At 39.3% G+C, this 27,979-nt stretch overlaps 1 protein-coding gene across 7 annotated transcripts in view; it reads right to left on the reverse strand.

The window, feature by feature from the left end:
• Positions 1-27,979, reverse strand: part of ESRRG (estrogen related receptor gamma) — a 696,017-nt gene that overhangs the window by 144,800 nt on the left and 523,238 nt on the right. For all 7 annotated transcript variants that reach the window (XM_010813097.4, XM_059875662.1, XM_059875660.1 and 4 more), the window contains one exon: positions 24,792-24,908. In XM_010813097.4, the coding sequence (XP_010811399.1) occupies positions 24,792-24,908 (117 nt within the window). The remainder of the gene's footprint in view (positions 1-24,791; positions 24,909-27,979) is intronic.

Consider the following 27,979-nt stretch of genomic DNA (forward strand, 5'->3'; position numbering starts at 1 on the left):
TTCCTTGAGATCCAGTGACTAAGACTCTGCACTCCCAATATAGGGGGCCCAGGTTAGATCTCACATGCCCCAACTAAAAAAAGAAAAGAACCCACCTGCTGCAACTAAGACCCCAGCACAGTCAACTAGGTAAATATTTGGGGCTTCCTTAGTAGTCTAGTGGTTAAGAATCTGCCTTGCAATGCAGGGGACAACAGTTTGATCCTTGGTCTGGGAAGACTCCACATGCTTCAGGCAACTAAGTCCATGCGCCACAGCTACTGAGCCCGAGCGCCCTAGAGCCTGTGCTTTGAAACAAGAGAGGCCACTGCAACGAGAAGCCCGCATACCACAACTGGAGAGCAGCCGCCTCTCTTGGTAACTAGAGAAAGCCTATGTGCAGGAATGAAGACCCAGCACAGGCAAAAACAAATAAATGAATAAATATTAAAAAAAAAAAAATGCCTTGACCCCATCTTCCAGCATGACTAGCCTACCTCTGCACAGGCCATGAACCATTAGCAACACTTGGCAACTTTCCCTTCCTCAAAAGAACAAAACTCTCTCAAGGTCTTTGAGCTTTTACATCAACTGACTCTCTGCTTGGACACCTCTGTTCTCTGTCCCCTTTTTCACTAGCTGCACAGACTTCTGGCCTTACTTTATATACCACTTCTTTTTGGTGCCCTTGGACTGGAGAGACTGGATCAGATGCTCCACCCATGTGCCCCCACACCCCCTTGCTACTGCCACCCCTCCTTCTCACCAGCTAGACAATCAACTCCTCCACTTCCATTCACTGCTGATCCCCATCCCCTAGCATCCTGCTTGAAACAGAGGAGAAGTTAATGCACCATTGTTAAGTGGGTCAATGAATAAACTAAGGGCTGAGACTCAGGCCCTAGGGAAGCACTGACACAAACCAACAAGCTGAGAGTGGACATGCCAGGGTTCAGTTTCATTAAACATAAACGTAGAAAATAAAAGATATCTTTTTCCCAAACATGTTTGGAGGTCAGATAATTTTGCTCATTAGATATATGTGGATATAAGACAGCACTGTCAGAAGTAAATTTAAGACATAGTTAGTGAGTTAAGTCAGAATGGAATAACTCTGGAAGGTAAGTAAAATTCCCCCTATTGGACTTATTATCTCCAATAGCTAAGTCACTCCCTGGGGAGAATTTGGCTCTTCTACAAGAATGCTAACTTTTTTTCACCAGAGCAGAGTCTAATCAAGTGTGTAAATGCTGCAATACACCAAATGGCAGAAGAGAATTAATGTTCCTCTTGTGGGTTCCGGAAGTGTCTTACCACCAGGAAGTAATACAGGCACTGAACAGAAACAGTGATCATTAGAAACAGTCACGCAAAACTTATGAAGAGGAATAGTCTTGCTTTATGAGAACGTAAGATTTTGATCATCTCTCTCTCTTTCCATTTGATGCCCTTGGAGTAGAGGCTTAGGTAAAATATCAAGTCATAGCCACATTCACAGGCCTCAAGGTAAGAAAAAAAAAGTCAGTTTAAAATTCCTTTGGTTGTCTATTGTTGTATTCAAATGCTTTGTGACTATTATCATCTTAGATACTCTAGTGAGTTCATTTTTCCCTTGCTTAAAAAAAAAGAAAACAGCTACACATACCCATCAAAATGAAGACTCTCACACTCACTGTGATAAGCAAAACCCTAGTGAAATGGTGAACGGTGAAGTCACTGGAAATATTGGGGAAATAACTTGACTTTTAAGCACATATTGTTTTTTGATCGCGAAGTCAGACGCAAAGGACAAACAAACAAGAGGGCTATGAAAAACTACTGCTTCATGACAGCCAAGGCTTCTGAATCTTGCTTTGTAAATCATCAGCATGTTTCATTCTCTGTGATCAGAGAACCTCAGATGATCCAAATCACAATCATAGATTAGCAGCCTGAATTATTCTTCCAACACAGAACAATTACTGAATTACAGGAAGACTTCAGAAGTCCTGTGTACCTGCTCATCAAACTTCATTTTGGCAATTTTTTTAAACCATTAGTAAAACTAACACACACACATGCACACACACAAATCTTAAGAGGAAAAGTCTGCGACCTCTGCCAAATTTCAGCTGGGAACAAATTTTTATGGCCAGCTAATAAACCTGCTGAAAAGAGGGGTGGATAATGAAAACCCTCCCGAGCCCTTAACTACAGTGTGCACGGCTATAATAAAAAGAATTAATGCAGTCAATTTGTACTACTGTTCTCAGAACAAAAACCCCTATTTCAACCACAGCCTTTTCAACAGCTGATTGGCAGCCCTGTCCATTCCCCCTCTGCAGTGTTGTCAGGAGTCTTCAACATGATAATGAGCCTGTCACCATATTCAAATAGCCCTGTGACAGCAAGTTTTGTGAGTGTGACGTCCACTGCAAAGGGTCTGTCAAAAAGCACCTTTCAGAAAATGAAAAGAGAATGCTTTCCTGATGATAAACCTAATTTCTCCATAGATAAAAGAGTGAGATTTTTCATCAGATTTTGTCAGTGCTATGTTGTGTTGCATTCATCTCTTCAAATGTTCCTGTTTTCTCTTTTTTTAATATACATAAATTTAGATTTGTCAGTGACGGGGAAAAAAACTGATGATGAAACATCACTTTGGTTCTAGGAAGCTAAGTCCATCAGGTTACCACAGAGGGAAAAGGGGGAAAGGAGGAAAAAAACGGATGCCTTTTCTAAAACATTAACAATTGGCAAGAAGAGTAAGAGACTAACTTGTTACTAGTTGCCTAATAAACTTTCAAATTCAAAGTGAGGCTTTACTCACTGAGGCCAATTGCTTCCCTTCAAAAAACCCACAGGAAATTGCTCTGTTCAAACTGTCTCCCTACAGTCACTTTCTCAGTGACAGACTCTGTGACTTCACAACAAAGAGAAAGCTCCTACCTCAAGATTTGAGGGTTAGGTTACCTCAGTACCCAAGAACATTGTGCAGATTTGCAAAAATCTGGGAAAATGTGTTTTCATCACACTTGAACACATTAAAGAATCTGGTATGCAACAAAGATGTTTAAAAGGTACTATTGTTGAAGAAAACATTCATTTTACTTCCATTATGAAGAATGATTTTATAAAGAGCCCAGATTCTCTAGAGCACTGCCTAACTTTCTGCTATTTTACTCTTCAACCTAGACCAAATCTCAGTGTGTCCAGCATCAAGACAAAACTCTAATTTAGGTATTTTCTCAGAAGCGGTATGTACTTGTTTGTGTATATGTATGAAAGTCAAAGTGATAGTCCTCAGTTGCGTCTGATTCTCTGTGACCCCCATGGATTGTAGCCTGCCAGGCTCCTCTGTTCATGTTAATTCTCCAGGCAAGAATACTGGAGGGGGCTGCTATTCCCTTCTCCAGGGGATCTTTCCAAACCAGGGATTGAACCCCAGTCTCCTGCACTGCAGACACATTCTTTACCATCTGAACCATCAGGGAAGACATGTATATGTATATTCAGTTCAGTTCAGTGCAGGTGCTCAGTTGTGTCCGACTCTTTGCGACCCCATGAATCGCAGCATGCCAGGCCTCCCTGTCCATCACCAACTCACGGAGTTCACCCAGACTCACGTCATCGAGTCAGTGATGCCATCCAGCCGTCTCATCCTCTGTCGTCCCCTTCTCCTCCTGCCCCCAATCCCTCCCAGCATCAGTCTTTTCCAATGAGTCAACTCTTCACATGAGGTGGCCATACTAATGTGTATATAAAATACATGCCTCTACATATATACTGTGCATATATATAACATACACATACATGTATATGTATTACATGTGCATAAATACACACACCATACATGCACATATACATTATATATATTACATGTATCACATACACATATATATGTGTACACATGCACATATATATGCACAAGCAGAAAGAACATCAAGCTCTTACTCTTTGTGAATGCTCGTGTCTCAGATTTTAATAAAATTTATTTTAATAAAATGCACACATGTGTACCCAAGAAAAACAGAGCAGCACTCTGGCTTTGATAGTGGAAGAGGATCGGGAATGAAGAAGCAGGGGGACAAGAAGCCAGCAGAGAACTGTCATTCTCTCACTCCGAGGCGCCCTGAATACCACCTTTAGCAAATAAACACATGCAGGAGGTCCTAAAGTCTTGGAAGAAAGAAAACCTATGTCGGAATTTAAATCCAACACCTACTGTATCTCAGGCTCTGTGACAGTAAAAGAACCTTACAGAAAATATATATACTCCACCCAGTAAACTACCGTAAGATTTAATTCTCTGCTCTTCCTATATTGAACTACATTCAAACATGTAGAAGAGATACTATGATACATGCATAACCATATGTTTCATGAGTCTGATTTTAGCTGATGATTCACTGATATAAGTTCCATTTTTAAAGGAATTCTTAAAGGGACTTTTAAACATTTTTAAAGCAATGTTTTCTTTCTATCCTCTGATCTCATGGCAACTTATATATCTAGATGTGATGAGAGCATCTGTGAAGCCCTTTTGCTATTCAAAAACAATGGACTCACTGGAATTCTCATTCTCTCAATTTCAAGCAAATACAGTCCTAGTTATGTCTCAATTTGGTTCAGATCTGAATATGCCAAAAAGGCCTATTAATTAAGGAAACTGATAATTTCATGTTTTTGTATGTGTCATATACACAAAGCTGACATGACCAGAGAGTTTTCCTAATCAAAAGTTATACGTTTTGATGTATGATGGGGAGGGTGGGTAGAATCTTTATCTTTGCAATTATAGAGATTATTCTAAATACACCAGAATGATCAAAATTAAAAATACAAATAAGAAGTTAAAAAAAAAAAAGACATGGTTCACTTTTACTAGTCAACAGATAGTGACGCTGAAAGTACTGAAGAGTTTCTAGTTTTTAAAGCCCAGAGTAAGAAAAAGAAGCAAAGGGGAAATGTGGGTGGGGTGGGGGATGGTATCTCCCCAATATATGTAAATGCAACTCCTAAAAGAAGATAAAAGTAACTCATGAAGGATCAGCCATAAATTTGACTGATTTTAAGTTTGTCAGCTGGAGGGAACTATTATAACGCCAATAAATAGAGCTGTAGACAGCTGGCCATGTGTAATACCATGCCCCTTTGCCTAAATGTTTAAACCATTGATTTACTTGGGATTAAAAAAAAAATGAAATCTCAAATTCAGCTATCCCCAACACACAAAGCAAATTCCAGAATCTTGAAGACTTTCATTGTCTCTGAAAGTCATTGTCACCACCCTAATCCCCTCATTAAAGCTAAAGAAAGGCCGAGATGGCATTAAAATGAATGCAGACCATTTGCAGCAATCTCCTGCTCACACCACCTCCAAATGAAGGCAGGCACATTGCATAATCCAGGCAGCAAGAGCTCCTGACAGGTGGATGATTTATGCTCATAGTCAGAAGAATCGGAGGGCCTGCGGAGGAGACAGCATGAGCTAGGCGGTGGCGAGACAGATGCTCTCAGTGGGCTTGCGGGGGCTGGCAGGCTCCAGCTAGTTCAGGTGCAACCTGGACACTTTAAGTGCTGAACTCCTATTGCCTAGATTCCAACACTCTGATGTGCCATTTGCAATATGATACGCAATGTACACTGTGAATAAACTGTCAACTGCAGGCAAGCACTGTATACACGCACGTACCCCTTCCGAGCATAGATGTTATGGACACGTGCCCCAGCACATAAAAGAACGGAAACCCATTTTTTTTTTTTTCTGTTGTTATTGTCAAATGATTCTTCTAGTACAGATGTACACGTTATGAAGTGCAAGGATCTTCAGTCCTGAAGATTTTTCGCCCAGGTAGGGTAAGCGGAGAGTGACAAGATTTCCTAACAATTAGATCAATATTAAAGATTGCACAGAGGGATTAGGAGAAACACACCTCAGCAGAAAACCGACATTCCTGTCAATTATATTAATTATTTTTCAGATACATGACATGCCTTCATGACATTTCCTTCTGAGAAGGCATTTGAATATTTGAGAGGAAAATGAATCAGAGGTGGATAAAAGGAAGGATCCCTAAAGGGTTGAACCTTTTTGAAATCAATCTTTAAAATAGTTTTTTTTTTTTTTTTTTTTTTCAGAATTTCTCTCAATAGCCCCAAACAATAACAATCTGTTAAAGATTATGGTATTGGTTAAAAGGGTAGATAAACCTAATTACAGCTATCGACGACAAATTACGGCTACTCCGATCTCTAACAGAAGGTATTAGCCAGCATTTGACTGGTCAGCAATAACCCACCCACTGGATGGAGAAATTCACTCCACAGATCCAAATGGAACTATATAGATCATTATTCATCTGCTCAGCCCAGTATTTCCAAGGTACAGAATTCCAGGCAACAGAGAAAAGGCTAAATATCGAAATGTACAGGCTTCAGGTTATCTTGGAGGAATTCGACTTTACTTTAAAATCCTAGATACTTACTGTAGGGTCAAAGGTAGAACTGCCAATGAGAATTAAAGACACAGCCATCCCTTTAATTAGATAAGAGTATTCAAAGACGGTAAATTCCCAAGAAGCCACTTTGCAGAGCAAGAGTTACAGTGTTCTCCTGGGGGGTGGGGGGCCCGTGGGCTTTTTTCAGCTCTGCACCAGCTAAAAGAGAAATTTTTAAAAGAACAAAATGGAATACATTGTAAGTAATTCAAAATGCCTCCAGACTTTACAGTTCTCCCGAGAGAAAAAACTCAAACAATTTGAAGTCTTCACAAACTGCATCCAAATCCTTTTTCTAACTTCATTAAGCTCTGGTGCTTAAAAATCGTTCATAGCAAGTACTTTAATTAGATACATTAGAGAGGAGCCAGTGCAGGTAACCAGACTATCCTACCGGGAGGAGGTGGGGGGTGGGGGAGGGGACGAAGAGTCTCTTACTCAACCCTGAGACCTGGTTAAGGGACTAATCAGGGGCTGGTACCTTTCCTCCCCAGTCCCCCAAAGCCAACTGGGGACATGGGTGGGTGGGCTAGAGATAAAGAGATTCCAATGTCATCCTGGCCTCGTCAGTATTCTGCCAGGTTACCACTGTATACACAGAGAAAGAAAGCAAATGTTAAGGAAGCACAGGACTGAGTCCTCTGTACTTTGTAAGCTATTTTTCTGTTTTTGCTTCCCTTCCTTTCTCTCTCCTCTCTTCTTTCCTCTTGGTTTTCCCTCTCTCTCCACGTCAGACCTTCCAACCCCCATACTCTGGGTTGGCAACCACCGCCACAAGATTTGCAGGATGGATAGAAACCAGCATTAAAGCGATGGGCGCTATACAGAACTCTGAGTTGCTACCATTGATCTGATGTTCTGAAGTTAATCAAGGGTGGAAGGACGAAGGGATGGGGAAGAGAGAACATTTCTATGCAGAAGTAATGCAGGAGTACTTTTCCTGCTGGAATAACGGCTCTGAGGCAGGGTTTGGGAAGACAAGTAAAAACCGTGCAGGCTTCCAGTGACTTGCAACCTTAAACCCAGGATACTTAAAGAGACGGAAACCACAAAAATCAAGAAACCTCAAACAGCACAGTTTTTTGTTGTTGTTGTTGATTTTTGGTTTCAGTGGATTTTTTTCCTTTTTTAAATTTAACTAGGGAGAATTCTTTCCTATGGAAAGAGCTAGCACAATCGCATATATGAAGGCAGAAACAACAGGTACTAACCTGGAGGGGAGGGTGAAGGGTGAGTATGCCACTACGGCCAGGTGAATCCACGGTTCCACTTCCCGTCTGAGGTAAAAGCTCCCCAAACAACGTAGAAACAAGCTGTACATTTCACCTTTAGCCACTGTCTGCCCTTTCAAGTATCTGTTCTACAAGAACTTTTAACACCACACCATCCTTTAAAAACTTTGCTTTCCTCTCTTTGTCTTTTCATGTAGAAACAGCAGTTTTTAAGGGATGGCATGCTTGTGAAAGTCCAAGGCAGAGGTGAAAGCCTTTCTTCACCAACGACTTATCTATTGTTTAATCCTGAAAAGCTAGAAGTGAATGCATACATTAGCATGTCCAAGAATAACTGCAGATGCCATAAATTACACTTTGGAAAAAGTTAGCCATGATCTGGATGCGAAGTGATTCCATGGCTGCAAGGTCATTTGTTTCTGGTCCATGACAGACTTGCCTGCTGTCCCCCCACGATCCACAGAGGGGTCTCTGTAATTCTGGCAGGTTCTGCCGACCCTGCCTGTCACCTTCAGATCTCAGGCCCACAGGAAAGGGTCTTGGGCTGGAGTCACACAGAGCGTTATTGGGGACCTCTGACCTCAGTAAGTCTCAGAGAGCAGCAGTGTGAAGACAACCCAAACCTGCTGTGAACACAGCACTTGGTCATTCTGAAGGGAGAAAAAAAGTCCAGAAAGATGACACTGGAGACCAAGCAGAACATATCTGTTTAGGTTTAGCTAGGCAGTGCCCCAAACACTTAAGAAAATAATACTGATGCTAATGATACTAATAACAGTTGACATTTACCACAAGGACTCATATTTGTCACAGGGTGCTAAATATTTTATATTTATCTTATCTAATTCTCACAGCAAACTCTGTAGGGCATGCATTATGATGATGATCACTATTTTATAGATGAAAAAAACTGAGGTTGGAGACATTAAGAAATTTGTTTTCAGAGGGTCTTCCCTGGTGGCCCAGTGGTTACGACTCTGAGCTCTCAATGCAGGGAGCCAGAGTTCAATCCCTGGTCAGGGAACTAGATGCCACTTGCTGTAATTAAAGAGTTTGTTTGCGGCAACTAAGACCCAGCAAAGCCAAATAAATATTAAAAAAAAAAAAAAAAACGTGTTAGTAACTGGCCACCTAATAGCGACTCAGGGCTGTCTATCAGCAAATACTATGATCTCAATACAGTATGTCAAATGACGTGTTTAAAAGACCGTTCCGAACATATTCTCTTTATTTTGCCTATACATGCCATGCGTGCCTTTGTAAGATATCATACTACCTACTGGAATGTTGCAATGTGAAAAGAAACTAAGGATTCATCATTTTTCCCTCTACTTCCCTCAGCCCTGAATTTCTTTAAAATATCCAGCCATGAAGAAAAAAGAAAGTGCAGAGAAAGCAAAGAATCAGGTATATGTGTGTCTGCACATCACAAGAGAAGACTTTTTATCAGTGATCTCTCTCACTGTGATGGAAGGGAGGCAGAGGAAAGACCCTGAAACTAACCTCTGCTTCCCTGGCCCATTAGCTGTTTTCCAATGTGCAAATAACTCTGGTCTCCTAGGACCATTTAAGAGTTCAGCTGACTCTAGCATTCACTCCTTCTGGGTTTCCAGTTAAAATCAATGCATTAACTGAAGCTGCTAGTTAGATTCTGTAACTGCAAGTTAAGTAAGAAAGGTGAGGAAGGGAAGAATTCCCAGCTTTATAAGCTTAGGAACTTTCAAAGAGGCCAGTTCCCCAGTGGCATTAAAATAGAAGTAGAATTACTTGTAAAAGCTGGGGGATTTTGTTCTTTTCTACCTTAACAAAAGTTTTGATAGATTTTCTCTGCTGGAGCACATAACCAAATAGTTAAAAGATTTGTGAGATAACCAGGAGATTCTCTATCTAATATTTCCTAGGCATACAGCGACTGAATTGAATTGCTGTTCCTTTTATTTTATCACCATTACTGGAGCTTTATTTTTCTACACTGTCCCCTCCAGATTCTAATTAATGACTTCTGGGGAGACCCACAGACATACACGAAATCGTTGAGAAATACATTTGGACCTGTTGACTGCAGAATATGAAAGTGATTCTACAAACAGAAAAATGAAATCATCAGATGATGCCCTGGACTGCCTCTTGGGCACAGATACTATGCAGTGGCAGTCTCTTCTGCTAAACAGCCCATAATAGTCTACCTGGAAAGGGTGAAGTTCAGAGATATCAGCAACTCCAACATGATTCAAACGATTTCTAAGAAAAAGTAGGAACAGTCTACGTAGAAATTTTAAGAAATGATCTTGTGGTCCTACAGAGAGCAACATTTACAGAAATCAGAAAACAGTCCTGTGATTGCATAGCGCTCTTGTTTCAGCATATCTATCACAAGGAACAATTCTGGAATTCAGATAGTTCTGCCACCAAAACTATTCCCTGAAATCAAGGTCTCCTTGCTCATAAAAGGAGGTAATAGCAGACAGCAGTGGCTTCCATGTGCTGGAAATAATATTTCAAATCTTGACACCGTGGAAAGATTAACTAATTAAGAGAAAAACCAAAAGACTTCATTATGAATATCAGTAGAACATATGGGCTTCAATGTCTGAGAAATCAGGAATGAATTCTGATTTGCCATTTACTAGTTTTGTGATCTTAGGCAAGTTATTTATATGAGTTATTTATATTTAAAATACATCTTATATAGAAAACAAATGTATGGTTACCAAAGGGGATGAGGGATAAATTAGGAGTTTGGGATTAAAATATACACATTACCACTTTAAACAACAAGGACCTACTATACAGCACAGGGAATTATATTCAGTATCTTGTAATAAGCTCTAATGAAAAGAATCTGAAAAATAATATATATATATACACATATGTATAACTTAATACTTTGTTGTATACCTGAAATTAACACATTATAAATCAACTATATTTCAATTTAAAAAAATAGGTCTTAGTTTTCTCATTTAAATTCATTAACATATCAAATATCTATGGGCAAGACAAATGAAAAACATCTTTTTCTTGAAATTCAGGATATATCTATTGCTGTATCATCAGGGTACTCAATAAGAATTCACACAACATGACTTCTGAAATATAATTCTGTCACAGTCACACACATATAAAGAAAAATATAGAAGTGACTTGTATGTGATGATAGTACAAGAATTATTTCTAAAAATCATTCTGAAAAAATTATCCCTGCATTCAAGTTTTAATAATGTAACTCAAAGCCTACTAAACTAGGCTAAAAAAAAAAAATTAATCAGTTATATTTTACTGAGCACCTATTAAGTGATCACTATGAGGTGTCATAGTCTATTCTGAAGATCTTTATGCTTTGCAGTATGGTAAATGCTAAAGTGACTAATAGAATATAAAATATTACTAACACAATATTTTCTTATAGATTATTTGCTTACTAGGCACTATGCCAAAGAGCATTACATCGATTACCTCATTTAAACCTCCAAACAAGCCTGTGATGCAGTTAGAATTACAACCCCCATTTTACAGATAAAGGGTCAAGCACCTTGTTTGAGATAACGCAGCAAGTAAGAAAGTTTGGATTGAACTCAGATTCTATTTCAGCACTGTCCCCTATGTTACTCACTGGCCCTGAGGGACCATTTAATTTAAATAAAATTAAATAAAATTAAAAATTCAACAATTTATTTGCATGAGACACATTTCAAGGGCTCAATTCACAGTCACAGACTCCATTTGATCTGAGACATCAAGCTTTTATTTTTACTTTCCTACACAGAAAATATGAAATCAAAATGCTAAATTGTACAAAACAGAATATAAAGGCTGGTAAAATTCAGAAAGGGAGAAAATCTGTATAATTATAAACAAGCAGGCATATGATTAATGATGATAGATCATAAACCCCATGAGGGCAGAAACTTGCCTCTCATGTTCACTTTTTAACCCTGGCGTTAATAAAGTGAGTGGTATGAAGCATGCCTCGAAAGTATTCACTGAAGGCGTGGATAAAAAGTGGATGAGAAAACACTTGAAGATGGGGTTGATGAACACATATGATTGGGGTCCATAAGTTGTTAGAAAGAAGCTCTTGGAGGAACAACCCCACCTCAATTCTTTGTGTTACAATGAACAGGGTGTATTTTTTGGACAGCACATAGAGGTATTTACATCAATTAGACCATACGGCCAGAATCCACATTCTATCCAAATATTTCCAAATTATACATGAATTGATAATAACCTAAGAGTGGCTAAGGTCAGAGTAATTGCCATTTAATTGGCTTCAAATACACTAATGATTATGATAATGTTGATATTGGAGAGACTTAATAGGCCTAGAGATAAATGTCTAAGAGAGCAGAGGGGTAAATCCAGGTGGGGTGAGACGGGGGGCAGACAATGACAAAGGTCATAAGCTTCAGAACCACCAAATGACAACTCACTACACTGGTGAAGAAGCTTCACTTTCAGAAGAAATTTTGGAACGAAAAAAAAATGCTCAAAAAACAAAGCGGCAGTAAGAAGGAGAGGAAGTTCTGTGTTTCAAAAAAGTTAGGTCTTAGAGAAAAGTTTGGGGAAAATTAACTGGACAGAGAGAAGCCACTAAATAAGGGCTCAAGAGTCCACAAGGAAAACTCTTTGTAGCTAAGATCTGAAAGGCAGGTTGGACGAAATGGAGTTGACTTCCGAGTGAGAAACAGAACTGAAATTTACTACAGAGATAAGCAGAAACACATGCTAAGTGAAACAAGGTAATGCAAATGATTTCAATCTTGCCTACAGTCTATTCCTTCAATTCCCCTCATCCCCAAAGGCCTGATGGGCCTAGAGTTTGTCATACAGTGAAGTAAGTCAGAAAAACAAATATCGTGTATTAATACATATAAGTGCAATCTAAAAAAAAAAAAAAAAAATGGTACAGATGAACCTCTTTCCAAGGCAGGAATAGAGACACAGACATAGAGAACAGATATGTGGACACAGAGGGGAGAAGGAGAAGGTGGGATGAATTGGAAGTTTAGGATTGATATATATATACACTACAATGTGTGAAACAGCTTGCCAGTGGGAACCTGCTGTCTGTATAACAGAGGAGCTCAGCTTGGTGCTCTGCAATGACCTAGAGCGGTGGGATGGGGGCAGAGGATACATGTATACATATAGTTGATTCACTTCATTGTACAGCATAAACTAACACAACATTGTAAAGCAATTATACTCCAGTCAAAAAGAAAAAAAAGCTAGTAAAGTAGTCCAGGAGTGTAAAACTAGGAGTATGGAGCCTACATAGAAAAGACTTCACAGCTGAAAATGTATAATCAATGAGAAAAATAGGGAAGGGATTATGATTCCCCTGGTGGCTCAGTGGTAAAGAATCCGCCTGCAATGCAGGAGACCTGGGCTCGATCCCTGGGTCAGAAAGATCCACTGGAGAAGAAAATGGCAACTCACTCCAGTTTTCTTGCCTGAGAAATCCCATAGACAGAGGAGCCTCTGGCGGGCTACAGTCCATGGGGTCACGAAAGAGTTAGACATGATTTAGCAGCTAAACAACAAAGTACAATTTTAGACTACGCATAATCCTTGGAGAAGCAGGTTAACCCAAGGGCGATCGCTAATAAATCCTCCCTTTGAATTCTGCCATCGCACCCCTGTTGCATCCCAACCACCATGTAAAAGAAGGGGCTCTTCCAACTGGGGTTTGCAAAGAGCAGAAATCCTAATACTTCTGTCAAAGGTCTCTATCAAGCTTCCTGCTTCCAAAATCACTTCCAGGACATTTCCTGTGAATGGCAGGATTCATCCTTGCTGCTGCTGCTGCTGCTAAGTCGCTTCAGTCATGTCCGACTCTGTGCAACCCATAGACGGCAGCCCACCAGGCTCCCCCATCCCTGGGATTCTCCAGGCAAGAACACTGGAGTGGGTTGCCATTTCCTTCTCCAATGCATTAAAGTTAAAAGTGAAAGTGAAGTCACTCAGTCGTGTCCGAGTCTTAGCAACGCTATGGACGACAGCCCACCAGGCTCCTCCCTCCATGGGATTTTCCAGGCAAGAGTAATGGAGTGGGGTGCCATTGCCTTCTCCGAGGATTCATCCTTACGTCAACATTAAAAAGCAATTAAAGCTGAAGTCAGGTGAAAACAAATTGAGGATGTGGATAATCAGCTGAACTCCATTGCACCTGGGGAGCAGTGGCTTCCAGGGCGCTGGGGCTGTGCGGTCTGCGGGGGAAGGCTGGGTGGGAGTGGCAGAGTCTTGGTATCTGTTCTCCCGGCCACAAAGCCACCCTGGCTCTCAAACAGCACAATCTGCCATTCACTGAAGTCTGGTTTGCCAGGAAGCCCAAGGATGGACTCCCCACCAGTACCATCAGGCTCAGGGAATTTGGCGAGCACCAGGCACCTCCGACTTCTGCCAGCTCATTGGCTTTGGGGAAGCCGCTGACCTACTCTCCGCTGAGTGGCTTTTGTGAACCTGGACTCCGGCCCGCCGCTCATCATTGATCAACCTTGGCCAAGCCAGCTGGCTCGTTCCTTTGCAGACAGCTTGCCTTAGGGAAGCTGGTTGGTGGCTCGACAACCTACTAAGCGAGAGAGACACGAAACTCCAGAACGATCTCTCAAGAAATACCCAGCTCTCGCTTTCACTGGAGAGAGACTTGGAAGTGTACAAAAACACTGTCTGATGCCTCCTCGGATAACACTGAGGTGACCAGAAAGGTAACTGACAAGTTAGGAATGGTGCCCAGGGGAAATGAAACCGTGAAGCTCTTCATTCAGCAGGCCTTATTCAAATGTGCATCAGAGAATTCCATTAAATTTAACCCAATGCCATAAACAACAGGGCCACAGGGATATATGTGGGCACTGGTGAAAAGGAATAAAAATATGTTGTCTGGAGGCTGGTGGGGAAAAAATTCCACATCCAACAGAGTCCTAAATGGCAGGGGCCTCCCCTCCCCGCTCCCTCACCACTTACCACACTGCCACTAGACTTCTGGTGCAAGAGCAAATGTTGAAGCAGGTTTTTTCCCCCTTGGGGCAAAACCCATTGGGGATTTTTAATAATCCAAGAGGAATAAAAATTGGTAGCGTAGTAGATAAATGCTGGCTCCCTATTTCAAATTCACAAATGGAAATGACAAATGAGGACAATCAAATAAATGATTAACTTTTAATAGTATTCCCATTAAAACACGAGGAAGGGAGCTAAAAGAACCGTTCCTTATAATTTCAATCTTTCTGTCCTCTCTCACACAAATGCGGCGAGCGAAGGCAGATTTATTCAGTTCAAATAATTCTCAGTGCTGCCTTTGCTAAGTTCACAGGAGAGAATCTATCCGCTTCATTTCTAATGTAATTGTCATTTTTGACAAATATATAAATATAAAACGGTTCCAGAGAACCAGAGATCCATGGGGAATTTGTGATAGTCCAAAACTCACGTGGATTATATACAGAATCATAGACAAATCTTTAAAACATTAGTACTTCCATTTTTCTCATTTATAAGACAGATAAGATTGTAATATCCCAGAGGTCCACTCTGGCCACATCCTCCAAACAACTGAGGTGACTGACACTCAAAGTCAGTGAATCAGACTCACTCCTCTTTACAAAAGCAAAACTTCAAAGGAAATTTGTTCTGAACTTGGCTTTCTAAAAATTGGAGCCAGAGAGTAAAACTATGTCACAGAACAAAATGTTCCCCTCTGCTCTAATTGGGATTTAAATAAGATGTCATGCACTAACAGAAACAGAGAACTCTCAAATCGGGTTCCCAGGAACTGAACAGCTTGCGTGTAGCTGGTACTTTATTCACACAGTTTATAACTGACAAGTTATTCTAAAGTTTATGTTGCGATCTCAAGAATCTCAGAGTGCGAAGTCACATGAAAGTTCTTCTAGTCTAATCCCTACATGATCCTTGAAACTGTTCTCTGCATCAGCTCTCATACTGATGGGAAACTCACTGCCTTTTGACACAGTCCATTCTATTTCTGGAAAGTAAGTGAAGAACGCAAAGCAATCGAGTGAGCCCTAGTTTAAAAAAAAAAAAAAGGTTTATTTAAGTAATCTTTTAAGAGCTCAGTATCTCATAATACCCATAGCTTCTGAAGAATCCCAAGCTAAATATACACTTGAATATTCCTACTGTATTAAACAAATACAGCACATAGGCAGAAGAGCTGGAATGCCTGACTCCATCATGCCTTGTGAGAACTCTGGCAAGTAACATAATCTCTGTAAGTTTTTCTTTCCTCTGTGAAATGGGGAAATACCCAACTCTGGAAGTCATTGTAAGGATTAACAACAACAACAAAAATCCAACTAGAGCACAGAGTACATAGCCTACGGCATATTAAGCGCTCACCAGTAAGTGTTATTACTCTTACCCTCGAAATCTTGCTATTCATTTCAAGACTATCCAGGTTTCATACCAACAAAGCACAAGGAAAAAAAAAAAAAGCCACCATCTGGCAGTGCAGCAACTGTACATGAAATAAGTTTTCATGGCACCTTAAGTATATTCCCAATGGCTTAATGTCAAGACAAAGCTCACGAAAAAGGTGCTCTTTGCTATTGCTTATATTATAACTTGGGAGTTTTGTTTAATACTCTGCATTAATGAGGGAGCTTCTTAGGATAATATTACAACAGAGAGTGCAAGAAATACCAGTGAGGTCAATGCAGTTCTATTAACTGTCATCTAACACAGAAATATTTTCCTTGAATACCATTAAAGCTTTCTCTTTTTCTTTGTTCTGCTTTTTGAAGGCAGTAGGAACCCAAATTTCCCTACCAATAATTTCTGTTTTCGACTTGGCAGCATAATGATGTTAGACTTGGAGAAAAAAAAAAAAATTCACCTTGGCAATGTCTTCTTCAGAGGTTTTTACAAAAGATATTTCACTAGGATAAATTGCACTAAGCAGGTTCTTTAAGTAAGCAAAAACAAATCTGCTTGTTAATAAATGGCCTGAGTAGCTTTTGTATTTTTTAAAGAAAATCTACCTGGAAAGTGCTACAGTCTTTAAAGAACATTTTATTAAAATAGAAGATATGAAACAGAAGGGTAATTAGACAAGTTAGTTGCTCTTTGCTGCTCCTGCTGATAGGGTAAACCCAGAAGACTCTCAGAGTTCCCACTGCCATATATAAATCAAGACACAAGCTGTGGTTAGGGGAAAACAGTTCTGGGATAATTTTTCTTTACATCCTGGGGGTTCCAGACAACTGATCAGAGAAATATAATGGCAGCTAAATGAATAAACATATAATCTGTGCTCGGTCTCATATTTATGTATATATGGACACATACATGATGCCTTCTCTAAACTAAAAAGTAGAAATAGGAAGGATATCCTATGGATTATGATGAGATAGATCAGAATAAACAGGATCTCTGGACAATGCATCCTCTACTGTGGAGGAATTCTCTATATTCTATCATTTTTCTCCTACCCAAACATTTCCTAAACACGAGGTCAGTCTTACTAATCTATGAGACAGAGCAAAAGATGAGAGCATTCCACTCTATAGAGACTGGCAACTCTTGATGGGTTTTAAATGATTTGGAAAGTCAAAGGATTTAAGTAGGGCATAGATGGCATGACCCTTTTAAGGTATGGATTGGCCCAAAAGTTCATTCGGGTTTTTTGTAACATCTTATGGAGAAACCCCAGAGAAGGTGATGGCACCCCACTCCAGTTCTCTTGCCTGGAAAAGTCCATGGATGGAGGAGCCTGGTAGGCTGCAGTCCATGGGATCACTGAGAGTCGGACACGACTGAGTGACTTCACTTTCACTTTTCACTTTCATGCATTGGAGAAGGAAATGGCAACCCACTCCAGCGTTCTTGCCTGGAGAATCCCAGGGACAGGGGAGCCTGGTGGGCTGCCGTCTATGGGGTCGCACAGAGTCGGACACGACTGAGGCGACTTGGCGGCGGCAGCATGGAGAAACCCAAATGAACTTTCTGGCCCACCCAATACCAGAGAACCAAGAAATGAAAACAAAAGATTTCATTCTAGATTTTCAAACTTTTTCAGGCTAATTTCTTTCCCAGGGACCTATCTAGATACAGACAGTAACTCATCTTGACCAAAATGAATGGACCTGAATATATTGTTCCATACAATACAGTAACCTTGTCATTCTTCCCTCCACCACTCCTGATACACAACACCTTCTCCAACTCACTATATGCCCAATGTTCCAGCTGCTGAGTTATCTTGTAAAGACATTTCCTAGACGGATCCCCATAGTCATCTGCATTTTCAGTGACCTCATTAAACTCCAGGTGAAAAACCTGGTTTCCCCATTCAGAATCCTAAGGAAAAGTCCCTTCCTTATGAATGCCATTAATACCAGTATCTTGGGCACATATCCCTTGTTAAACCTATAAGTTCTGCTGTTTCCCGAGTGCCAGCACTGTTTCCCATCTTCTCTACCCTTAAATGAACCTTTCAGGTCACAGATGGCCTGCTCTGCTGAGATGCTGGGCAATCGACCCACAGCTGGAGAATGAAAGACCCTTGTCGGGCCAAGGCTGAAACATGCTATGATACAATTACAGGAGGGACCTGGGAATAGGACTTTCATCTCATACCCACTGATCTGCAATGGGACCTTGGGTAAGTTACTAAAACTCTGATCCTTGAGCTCCTCATCTGATTAATGAGAATCTGACATGCAGGGACCCACTTTTCCCAATGAGGTTTTAAGCTGATAATGAAACTGTAATATCCCATGCCCTTTCCACGCTGAATAACATTTCAAATGCTGATTTCCAGCCACTGCTTTGACTTGATCCTGAACAAGAAGACTCACAGTTCTACCATATCATGTAAATTGTCTACCTGGCATCTTCATGGTATTACAGATTTTTAAAAAGTAGGGGATTATATGGAGCACCTCTATAACAGAAGCTTACTTTATAAAGGCAAATACAGTTATCAGTTAAACACATAACTGTATCATTTGTTGTGTTTTAATGACTCATTTGTTTTTTTCTCCAGAGGAAGTACTTAGAAGGCACTTGAAAATTAATATTTTAGTATTATGTTCCTATAGACATTGTATCATTTTTTCTTGTCCATGCCATGCAGTAGGCAGGTTCTTAGTTATCCTTGAGCAGGGATCAAACCCATGACCCCTGCAATGGAAACATGGGAGTCTTAAGCCCTGGACTACTAGGAAAGTTCTGACATTATATTATTTTTAACAAAACTCATAGAAGTTTGGAATAGAAGATATGAAAAAGAAACTAGCTTAACTGCTCCCCAGCATGTATGGAAATGAAGACAGAATTGAATGGACTGAAAACAACAATGCAAGGTAGTGGAAAAACCAGAATCAAGAGCAGAAACACAGTGTTTTGCCAGATACATGGGAGGAACTCGGTTAATATGGAGCTGTGCTAAAACTTATTTCTCTCCTCAGTTTTTTTCCATGACACTCTGATATCAAAATTACCTCAGTAAAATTTAATGTACCTAAGAGGTTAGTAGAATTCTTATATGTCTTCTTGCACACATTTAAAAATGTGTGTGTTCTGTCCATTTTCTTTGGTAGACAAAGGATTAAATTCTATATTTATAAATAAACAGGCTGAAACTGAGTCCTAGAGGTCATATACCTTGCCCCAGGTCCAAGAGTATACAGAGCCAGGGCCTGAATCTAGGTTCACCTGACCATAAAGTTTGACCAGCAACGATAGCTAACATTGAACTGCTCCTGGTTCTGGGCTACTTGCTAATCTGAGCACCTAACCTGCAGTATCTTACTGGATATTTGCAACAACTTTTATTTGCAATAATAAAAGTTTATTTGCAAACTTTTTATTTGCAAATATAATTATTGGCACTACCATTTTTCAGATGACAAAAGTGATGATTAGAAATGTTAAGTAAACTCTTTTTTTTTAGGGAAAAGCAAAAAGCATACTCTCTTGTCATGAAATAACCAAACCAGTCTGCCATGTTGCCTGGCTTCATCCGTACTGTGGCACGCAGGCTTGCTTAGCTGAGGAATATAACACTGTACACAAACGTGCATCTCTTGTTTTCACCTACAAGAGTCAAGGAAAAATACTTGAGTTGCCAAGGTGAAACCCATCATGCCAATAACGAACAAAAAGCCCTTCTTCAATCTTTGATCAGTGCATTCTATACCTAAATAAAATAATTATTGCTTTCATAAAATGTCTCTGTTTGCCACTGACAGAGGGAAAACTGAACCTGTATGTCCTGCAATACCTTTTAAATAACTAAGGGGGAGAGATCAAAATAAAAATAAATCTTGACCAGATTTATAGGTGCACCTTGATTAGTTCTTGTTTTCTCCTTCAAATAAACAATACCTGAAAAAAATGAAAAGGGAATGTTGAGACCAGATATCTTGTAATAGATGGGTTTTCCCTGACATACAGTATGGTATAATGCTGAAAAAAATAATCCTGGCCCATCATTCCTTAGCGGAACGTAGAATCTAGAAAAGAGAAGGGGATTTTTCAGGATGCAGAAATGGTGCAACTATTTGGATTCAAACAAGCTACTTCTGTTTTTTTTTTAACTGTACTTCTCACAGTTTTGCTTTATTGTTGAATTTTGTCGTTTTCTTCACATAACTGTCTTTGCTTCCATTGGTAACAATTTTTTGATTCAGAAATTCTAATATTAAAACCAAACATGTGGGACATCCTTGGTGGTCCAGTGGTTACGATTTCACCTTCCAATGCATGGGGTGCAGGTTCCATCCCTGGCTGGTGAGGTAAGATCCCACTCCATATGCTTCATAGCCAAAAAAATCAAAACAAAACAATACTGTAACAGATTCAATGAAAAATTTTAAAATGGCCCACATCCAAAAACAAATCTTAAAAAAAAAAAAAAAAACCAGAACTAAAAAACAAAAAGACAAACATAGTTCATTTGGATAGGATTCTGGTACTAATGAGAAGCCACGTCTTATAAAGAATTTAATCCCATACAGTGTGAAGCAACTGAACTTGTTTACTGACTAAGCCACTCCTTCGTCCCACATCATTAGTAGAAATGCCAGTCAATAAAACCAAGGCTTATTATTTTTAAAAGAATGGAAGTTTCATTTTTCTATAAACCCCTTTTTTAATGAAAATGTCTTCATTTCCCTCAGGCAGCATTTTATCTAAGATGCACTTGGCTAGTTGAATAAAAATATCTGTTAAAGGAAAGAAGGTTCCCATCAAAGCTGTTGAAATCTGATTTCATTTCAGATTCTAGAACTAATGTTGTTTTTTGTTTAAATAGATTTTGTCTGTCAATTTCCAGACCCGCTGTGCCATCAGCCTGTATGGACTGCTGTGGTCAACACGGGGGTTGTAGAGGCAAATTTTATTATGGACTGGTAATTGAATTGAACAGGTTTACATTTGAATAGATTTACTACATCATGATCTCTGACATACTGCATGGGACTGAAATCCCTCTCCATCCATAAAGATATATTTAAGACAGTATCATTCTCTCCAGGCTGAGAAGGTAAGTCTTGAGGCAAGGAGATGGCCCAATATAATCGTGCATTTATATGCAGTGTGTAATACAATATTTCACTGTATTTTTTAAGGACAAAAGAAAAAAGAGTATTCCATATTTACTCATAACCATCCCCTCTTTTCTCTTTGGGGGAGGGGGCTTAGAGATATTTTTCCACCAAAGTGCACACAAGGAAGTAAAGGAAAATAAATTATTTTTTGAGTATATCAGCAATAGCAGCAATTCCCTTGAAAACAGTCCCTCTAAAGGCTTGATAACAGCAACTGAAGAGGTGTGAATTATAGATAAGCACCCATCCCATTTACTTTCACCAACAATGTTTAATTAAACACAGTTCACACCTCTTCAGTCACTCTAACCACCCTTCAAGATTGCGCCTGCCTGAAAACACCATGGGGAAAATTACTTAAGGGAAAATATGTTTTCTACTTCCTCCTTAAACCTGGAAGGACAAATAGGTGAGTACACTGTAGCAGTAAAATCAAACTAATGAAAAAAAATTCTATCTATTGGACATGGAGGCATATCACGATGTACTTTAGTTTTGAAAAAACAATCCAAATTGAGGAGACACCCATTCAGCGAGAGGGGTGTGGGTTTAATCCCTGGTCGGGAAACTAAGGTCCCACATGCCACGTGGTATGGCCAAAAAGTTTTTTTTAAGTGCTAATTGATACATTACTTTTACAACAGTTTTAAAACACTGATTTGCTTTTGAAAAATAGAGGTTCCTCAACTCCAAACTCAAAAGTTAAGCCTTTTTGAATAAGCATACGTCTCTATAGCTCAACTAGGGGCTTTCCAGATCATAAAGAACCTGCCTCCCAAGGCTGGAGACATAAGAGACATGGGCTTGATCCCTGGATCACGAAGGTCCCCTGGAGCAGAGCATGGCAACCCACTCCAATATTCTTGCCCGGAGAATCCCATGGACAGAAGAGCCTGGCTGGCTACAGTCTACAGGGATGCAAAGAGTCAGACACAACTGACATGAATGTGTGCACAGCTCAATTAACTGGCAACATAAAGATAACAAAGACCAAAAGTGACTATCAATCAATCACTTATGACACTCTGAAATATGTTTTGTCTGGTACTCTGTTACTGGGTTTAAAGGCAATCACTAAGATAAGGTTTTCCATCACAACAACGTCAGCTATCACCGCTGTTCTAACTCAGAGGAAAACTCTTTGTCCTATGAGTTGGGTTGTTACTGTTAGATTATGTTTTCCTTTGTTAAAATTGCTGTCCTTTTGGCATTTTTCACATAAGCTTCCTCTAGCAACACCATCCATCATTCTCACTGTTGCATCTCTGGAGCCTAGAATAGTGCCTGGCATATGAGAGCAACTTACTAAATATTTAGGAAATGGATTATAAATGTAAGACATGGTCACTGTGGAAAACTCCTAACAGTGCCAAAGGCTATAGAGCAAAAACAAAAGCATTTCTCATCCTTAATTTTATTCACCAGTATAACACTGTTACCAAGCTTTGTGCTTTCTTCCATTTTCCATACATGCATCACCAGTGTGTGCATACTAATATAAATTATCAAAATATAAATTTGTATAAAATTTAAATAGGCATATTTTATATAAAATATATATAAATTTAATCATTCTAATAGGTAATTTGTTTTATTACTGAATAGTTGATTTACAATGTGTTAATTTCAGGTGTACAGCACAGGGATCCCATTATATATATTTATATATATACATATCTTTTTCAGGCTCTTTTCCATTATATGCTATTATGAGATATGATTATAGTTCCCTGTGCTACAGTTCCCTGTCCTTGCTGTTTATCTATTTTATATATAATAGTATATATCCGTTAATCCCAAACTTCTAATTTATCCCACCCCGCCTTGATTTTCCCTTTGGTAATCATAGATTTCTATGATTGTGAGTCTGTTTCTGTTTTGTAAAAAGTTTATTTTTGCATCATTTTTTTTTCTAGATTCCACATATATATGTGATATCCTATGATATTTGTCTTTCTCTGATTTACTTCACTTAGTGTGACAATAATCTCTAGGTCCATCCATGTGGCTGCAGGCAATTTGCTTTCTATTTTATTTTTGGCAAAATATCTTCTTTCTTTTTCCATAAGGCTTTAAGGATAAAGTTACACACTTGTCTGTTTACAATTTTTCTTCAAGTTGTTCTTAGTTAAGGGAGAAGTTAGTTCTTAGTGAACAAGAGAAAAACAGAGTGAATTCCATGTACCCAAATATTGTCTGATCTACTCATCTTCCAATGATATTGTTCACAGAAAAAAACTTGGAAGAAAAAGCCAGGAAAAATTATGAGATCTGTTGATGCCATAGCTAACTGAAGCTCTGGTTCATTCATGGGAAATAAACACTTGGATCTACTTGGATTTAAAAGTGAAAAAAAATAGGTGATCTCCAGTAACAACAAATCATACAAATTCATAAGGCTGACCCCAGGAATAAGACAGTCTATGACTCAATAAAAACAACACATTTAAATATTTAATTTACCTCATTTTCTTTCAAACTTCAATCACTGTATTTTAATTTTGTTACTGTATAAAATTATCAGTTATTTTAAACATTGGCAAATTTTCTGAAGAGAAAGAAACAGTAAAATCTAAATGTAGTATGTAAAATTCACATCTACAAAAGCACATACATATATGCAAATACATTCAAAATAAACCAAAAATTAAACTGAGGTTTCCCACAGAAAAGAACAATTTTTCTCTGTCTCTAAGCTTCACTAGACATACTTGAAACATACAAAGATTTCAGGACCTTTGGTATGAGTGAAGGACTTGAAGGAATTCTAGAATCTATTTGGGTTCAGCTCCTGTCTCTATGGCTTGTTTGGTGTGTGTACTTAGGCAATTTGTTTAGCACAAAATACATCTTCACTGTTACTGTTTTGTGTTTGTTGCTATTATCCCCAACTGAAAGCAACAATTTTAATAGCACTGTTATAAAGTCTTTATAGTAGAAAATAGTCCCAAAGATAAGATTAGAAAAGAAAAACAAATGCTTTACATCTAAGATTAATTTTTAAGAAAGAAAGACAAAGGTAAACATATGAAATGAAATGATGGATATGTTAATTAGCTTGATTATGGTGATTATTCCACTATACATACATATATAATGAAATACAAATCATATGCTTTAAATATATACAACTTTTATGAATGACACCTCAGTAAAGATAAGGGGCTCTCGCTGTATATGTAGTACTGAGAAGAAAGCAAAACGACAATGACTAAGTAGCCTCTTAGCTGCTCTTCACCCTCCGCTTTCTGCAAGTTGCAAAGATGAAAAGAACCCACACTGCCAACATACCTGTGGGTTTAGCTGCACATCAGACGTGTCCTACCTTGTCCCTCCCTGTCGATGTCAAGCAGGCATGAGGGATCAAGAGCTCAGGCGTACAGAAGGAGCATTCTGCCACCAGATTCAGGGTACTTACTGTGACCCCAGCATTTCCCGGTTTCTCTAACATTTTTGAAATTCCCTGTACATCCCCTCCTCCCATCCCCAACCCAAAGCACAAGGCCACTAGCACCCAGCCTTACCTTCTTTCAGCATGCCCACTTTTAAACACTTCATGAAGCGGCAAGCCTGGCAGGATTTACGTCTGCGCTTCGTGATTTCACATTCATTCGTGGCAGGGCAGCTATATTCTATATTACCTAAAACACAGAGTGTGAAGAAAAGAAGCTGTTAGGTTTGCAAGACCCAGGCAATCTGAGCATCCCCCTGATAATGTCAACTCTGCTACTTCTGCCCTCTTCCTTCAAATAAATGTCAACAGGAATCATGAGGGTGTCGCAAATATCATGAAGCCAGATGCTCAGCTACGACCACTGAAGATGCACTGAATGATGAGTAGCTACAGAGGAGATATACAGTGAAGTTCTTCAAAAAACTGAGCTTAAAATTAGCCTTTAAAACATTATGCTTCTTCCATTCAAGCAAAGCAGCAGTCTCCCAGAATCCTGGGATCGAAAAGAAATTTCCCAGCAGATTATTTCCATAAAAAACACAAACATCAAAACCATATAACTACACCATCCATCCTGGCTTTCTTTTGGCTACTAATCATCTGATGCATCAGGCTTCCTGTCCTTCTGACACGGAACAGTATAAATCTCACTGTGAAATGATCAGCAGGCTAATTTGGAACTGCGCAGTAAGCTCCTTGAGGGCAGGGACTAAAGTTACATAGTTCTCACTTCATCACTTACCAGAGCTTTACAATACAATTTTACTCTTTGGAAAATGTCTACTGATGATGGATGATCACCATCATGACCATCATCATTACCATTATCACCATCACCATCATCATCATGTTTATTACATTACTTGCATAATTAATCCCAAACACTCAAACTGCATGGAAGTGCTAGATACAAAAATAAACAGCTATGACATAATACTTTTAATATGACGGTCTACATCATTTACATTAGTAACAATACATGTGAAATGATAAGGGTGTCATCAGAAGAAGATCCAAACTCTAACTTGAAATCTTTCAATTAGGGCCAATGACAGGGTGTGGGAAGCGCTCTGGGGCTGCCTGCAGCTTTGTAGAGAAGCTGCCTTTAAAATAAAGCCTCTTTCCCCTATCAACTCTGTCACATAGTGCTGGAAGGTCCTTCGTTACTTCCTAACCCTTTCCCCTTGTGATTAAGTGCATTAGTATCTCTAATGAAAATGCATTCTGTTTATTGCCCTCTTGGGAAGGGGGAGGTCATCACACCAAATGCATAAATTGTCATCAGAGACAGTCCGAGCATAATTGCAATTTTGCTGCTCCATGTTTGCAATACTCAGGGTCCATCCAAGTCCCCTGAAACATGCACAGATTCTAGTAATTAGCATAGAGTCTGCCTGGGACCACAGCATTGATGAAATATTTCAGAGTTAATCACACTTTGTAAACACTGATTTATATTGACTACCTTTCTCCAGACTGATGTCTCCTCATTAAATATCACATTAGTGGATTGCAGGATTGTAGAAAGACTCAACTACTCAGCAACTGCTAATTCAACAGGAAGTAATACCTAACCACTTTTAAGTATGGAAACCTGGTTAAGGATGCATGACTTCAAAAAAAAAAGGAAAAAAGCCTGTACATTATAACTTGAGATGAGCCTATCAAAACTGACTAAATTAGCATTCTAATTCAGGGCATTTATAATAATAAAAGCAACTACTTTTTAACATAATAGGTTAAATATTAAGAGCAATATTAATTGTATCAACAGAAGCACAACACCACCACCTTCCTCAGAGAAATTATGGTGTTATTGTATTACACTCACAGAAAACCAAGGATAAGTCAAAGGAACCAGATTGGCTGGGTCATGGCTGAGAATAAAAGGATTTAGAATCTGAACTTTAAATGAATCATTTTTCACTGTGAGATTCGCTGAAAATTTATTTTGCATCAAGAGTGTTGCTAGTCATTTTCTAGGGGTTAATTAATATTCTACTACCAGATCTGTGCATTCTACATGGCTCTGTGTGTGTGTGTGTGTGTGTGTGTATGTGCGCGCGCACCTGCTCTCAGTAGTGTCCAACTCTTTGCATCCCCATGGACTGTAGCCCACCAGGCTGCTCTGTCCATGGAATTTTCCAGGCAAGAATACAGGAGTGGGTTGCCATTCCTCCTCCTGGGGATCTTCCCCATTGGCAGGCAGCTTCTTTACCACTAGCGCCACCTGGGAAACCCATTCTGCATGGCGCTCCTTGTACTTATTTAAAAAGAAACCCAAGCCTCTGCTTTCTTAGGAAGAGCCAAATAATAACTAGCTAGAAAGGGGGAAAAAATGCTTTCCAAACAGCATTTCTTCCCTTTTTTGTTCCAGAGAAGTCAGTATGAATTTTTGTTCACTTTCCAGTATCAAGGCATGACCCCACACCACAGCCCCGCTTTTAACCCACTACTGTTAACTTCTACTGAAATGCCTCATCACACACACACACACAAAATAATCATATTTCCTTTCAAACCAGTTCCTCTTCCTCTTTGAAAATTACATTCTCATCCCTTGCAACAAGGCCTTTCTGACAGGCCCCTAAGTCAGGCCTGTGTGAGCTCACACCTGGACGATTGCAGTTACCTTCTCGGGCACTTTGCCTCTGTCCTGTCCCCCTCTAATCCACACTGCATACCACGATCATATTCCTCTGCCTATGATGGCTTTGATCATGTCATTAACCCAACTAAAAAAAAAAAAAAATCAATAAATTCCTATGGCCTCCGGAATAAATATAAAATATTCATCTAGCCAACAAAATCTCTGCTCCCATCTCACTCTCATCTACTTTTCCAGCAACATTACAATGATTACCTTACATGAACTTCCTGATGCACCAATTTGATTTATTCCATTTTTGCTGTGTCCTTCAGGCTTCCCTCTGAGGATGAGCTATCTTTGCCCCTCTTTCCTTCTTAAAATTACTTCCAAGGCTCAGCATTCAACTCACAGTCCATTCCAAGCTTTCATGGAATCTTCAGACCACCCTAGCAGAAAATGATTTCCAGGTTCTCCTACCTTTGTGGGTACTCTCATCACATAATGTGCCAGATTTTTTTTTTTTCTCACTTTGTCATGTGCATATTACCCATTAGATCATAAGATCCTGGAGAGTATTACTTATGAAGAATAGAAATACTCCACCAAAAAGTAGTATATAAGTAAAATAACACATTTTAAATTATTTTTTGGTGCCTCAGGGTCACTTT

This window comes from Bos taurus, chromosome 16, assembly GCF_002263795.3.
Source record: "Bos taurus isolate L1 Dominette 01449 registration number 42190680 breed Hereford chromosome 16, ARS-UCD2.0, whole genome shotgun sequence".
NCBI lineage: Eukaryota > Metazoa > Chordata > Mammalia > Artiodactyla > Bovidae > Bos > Bos taurus.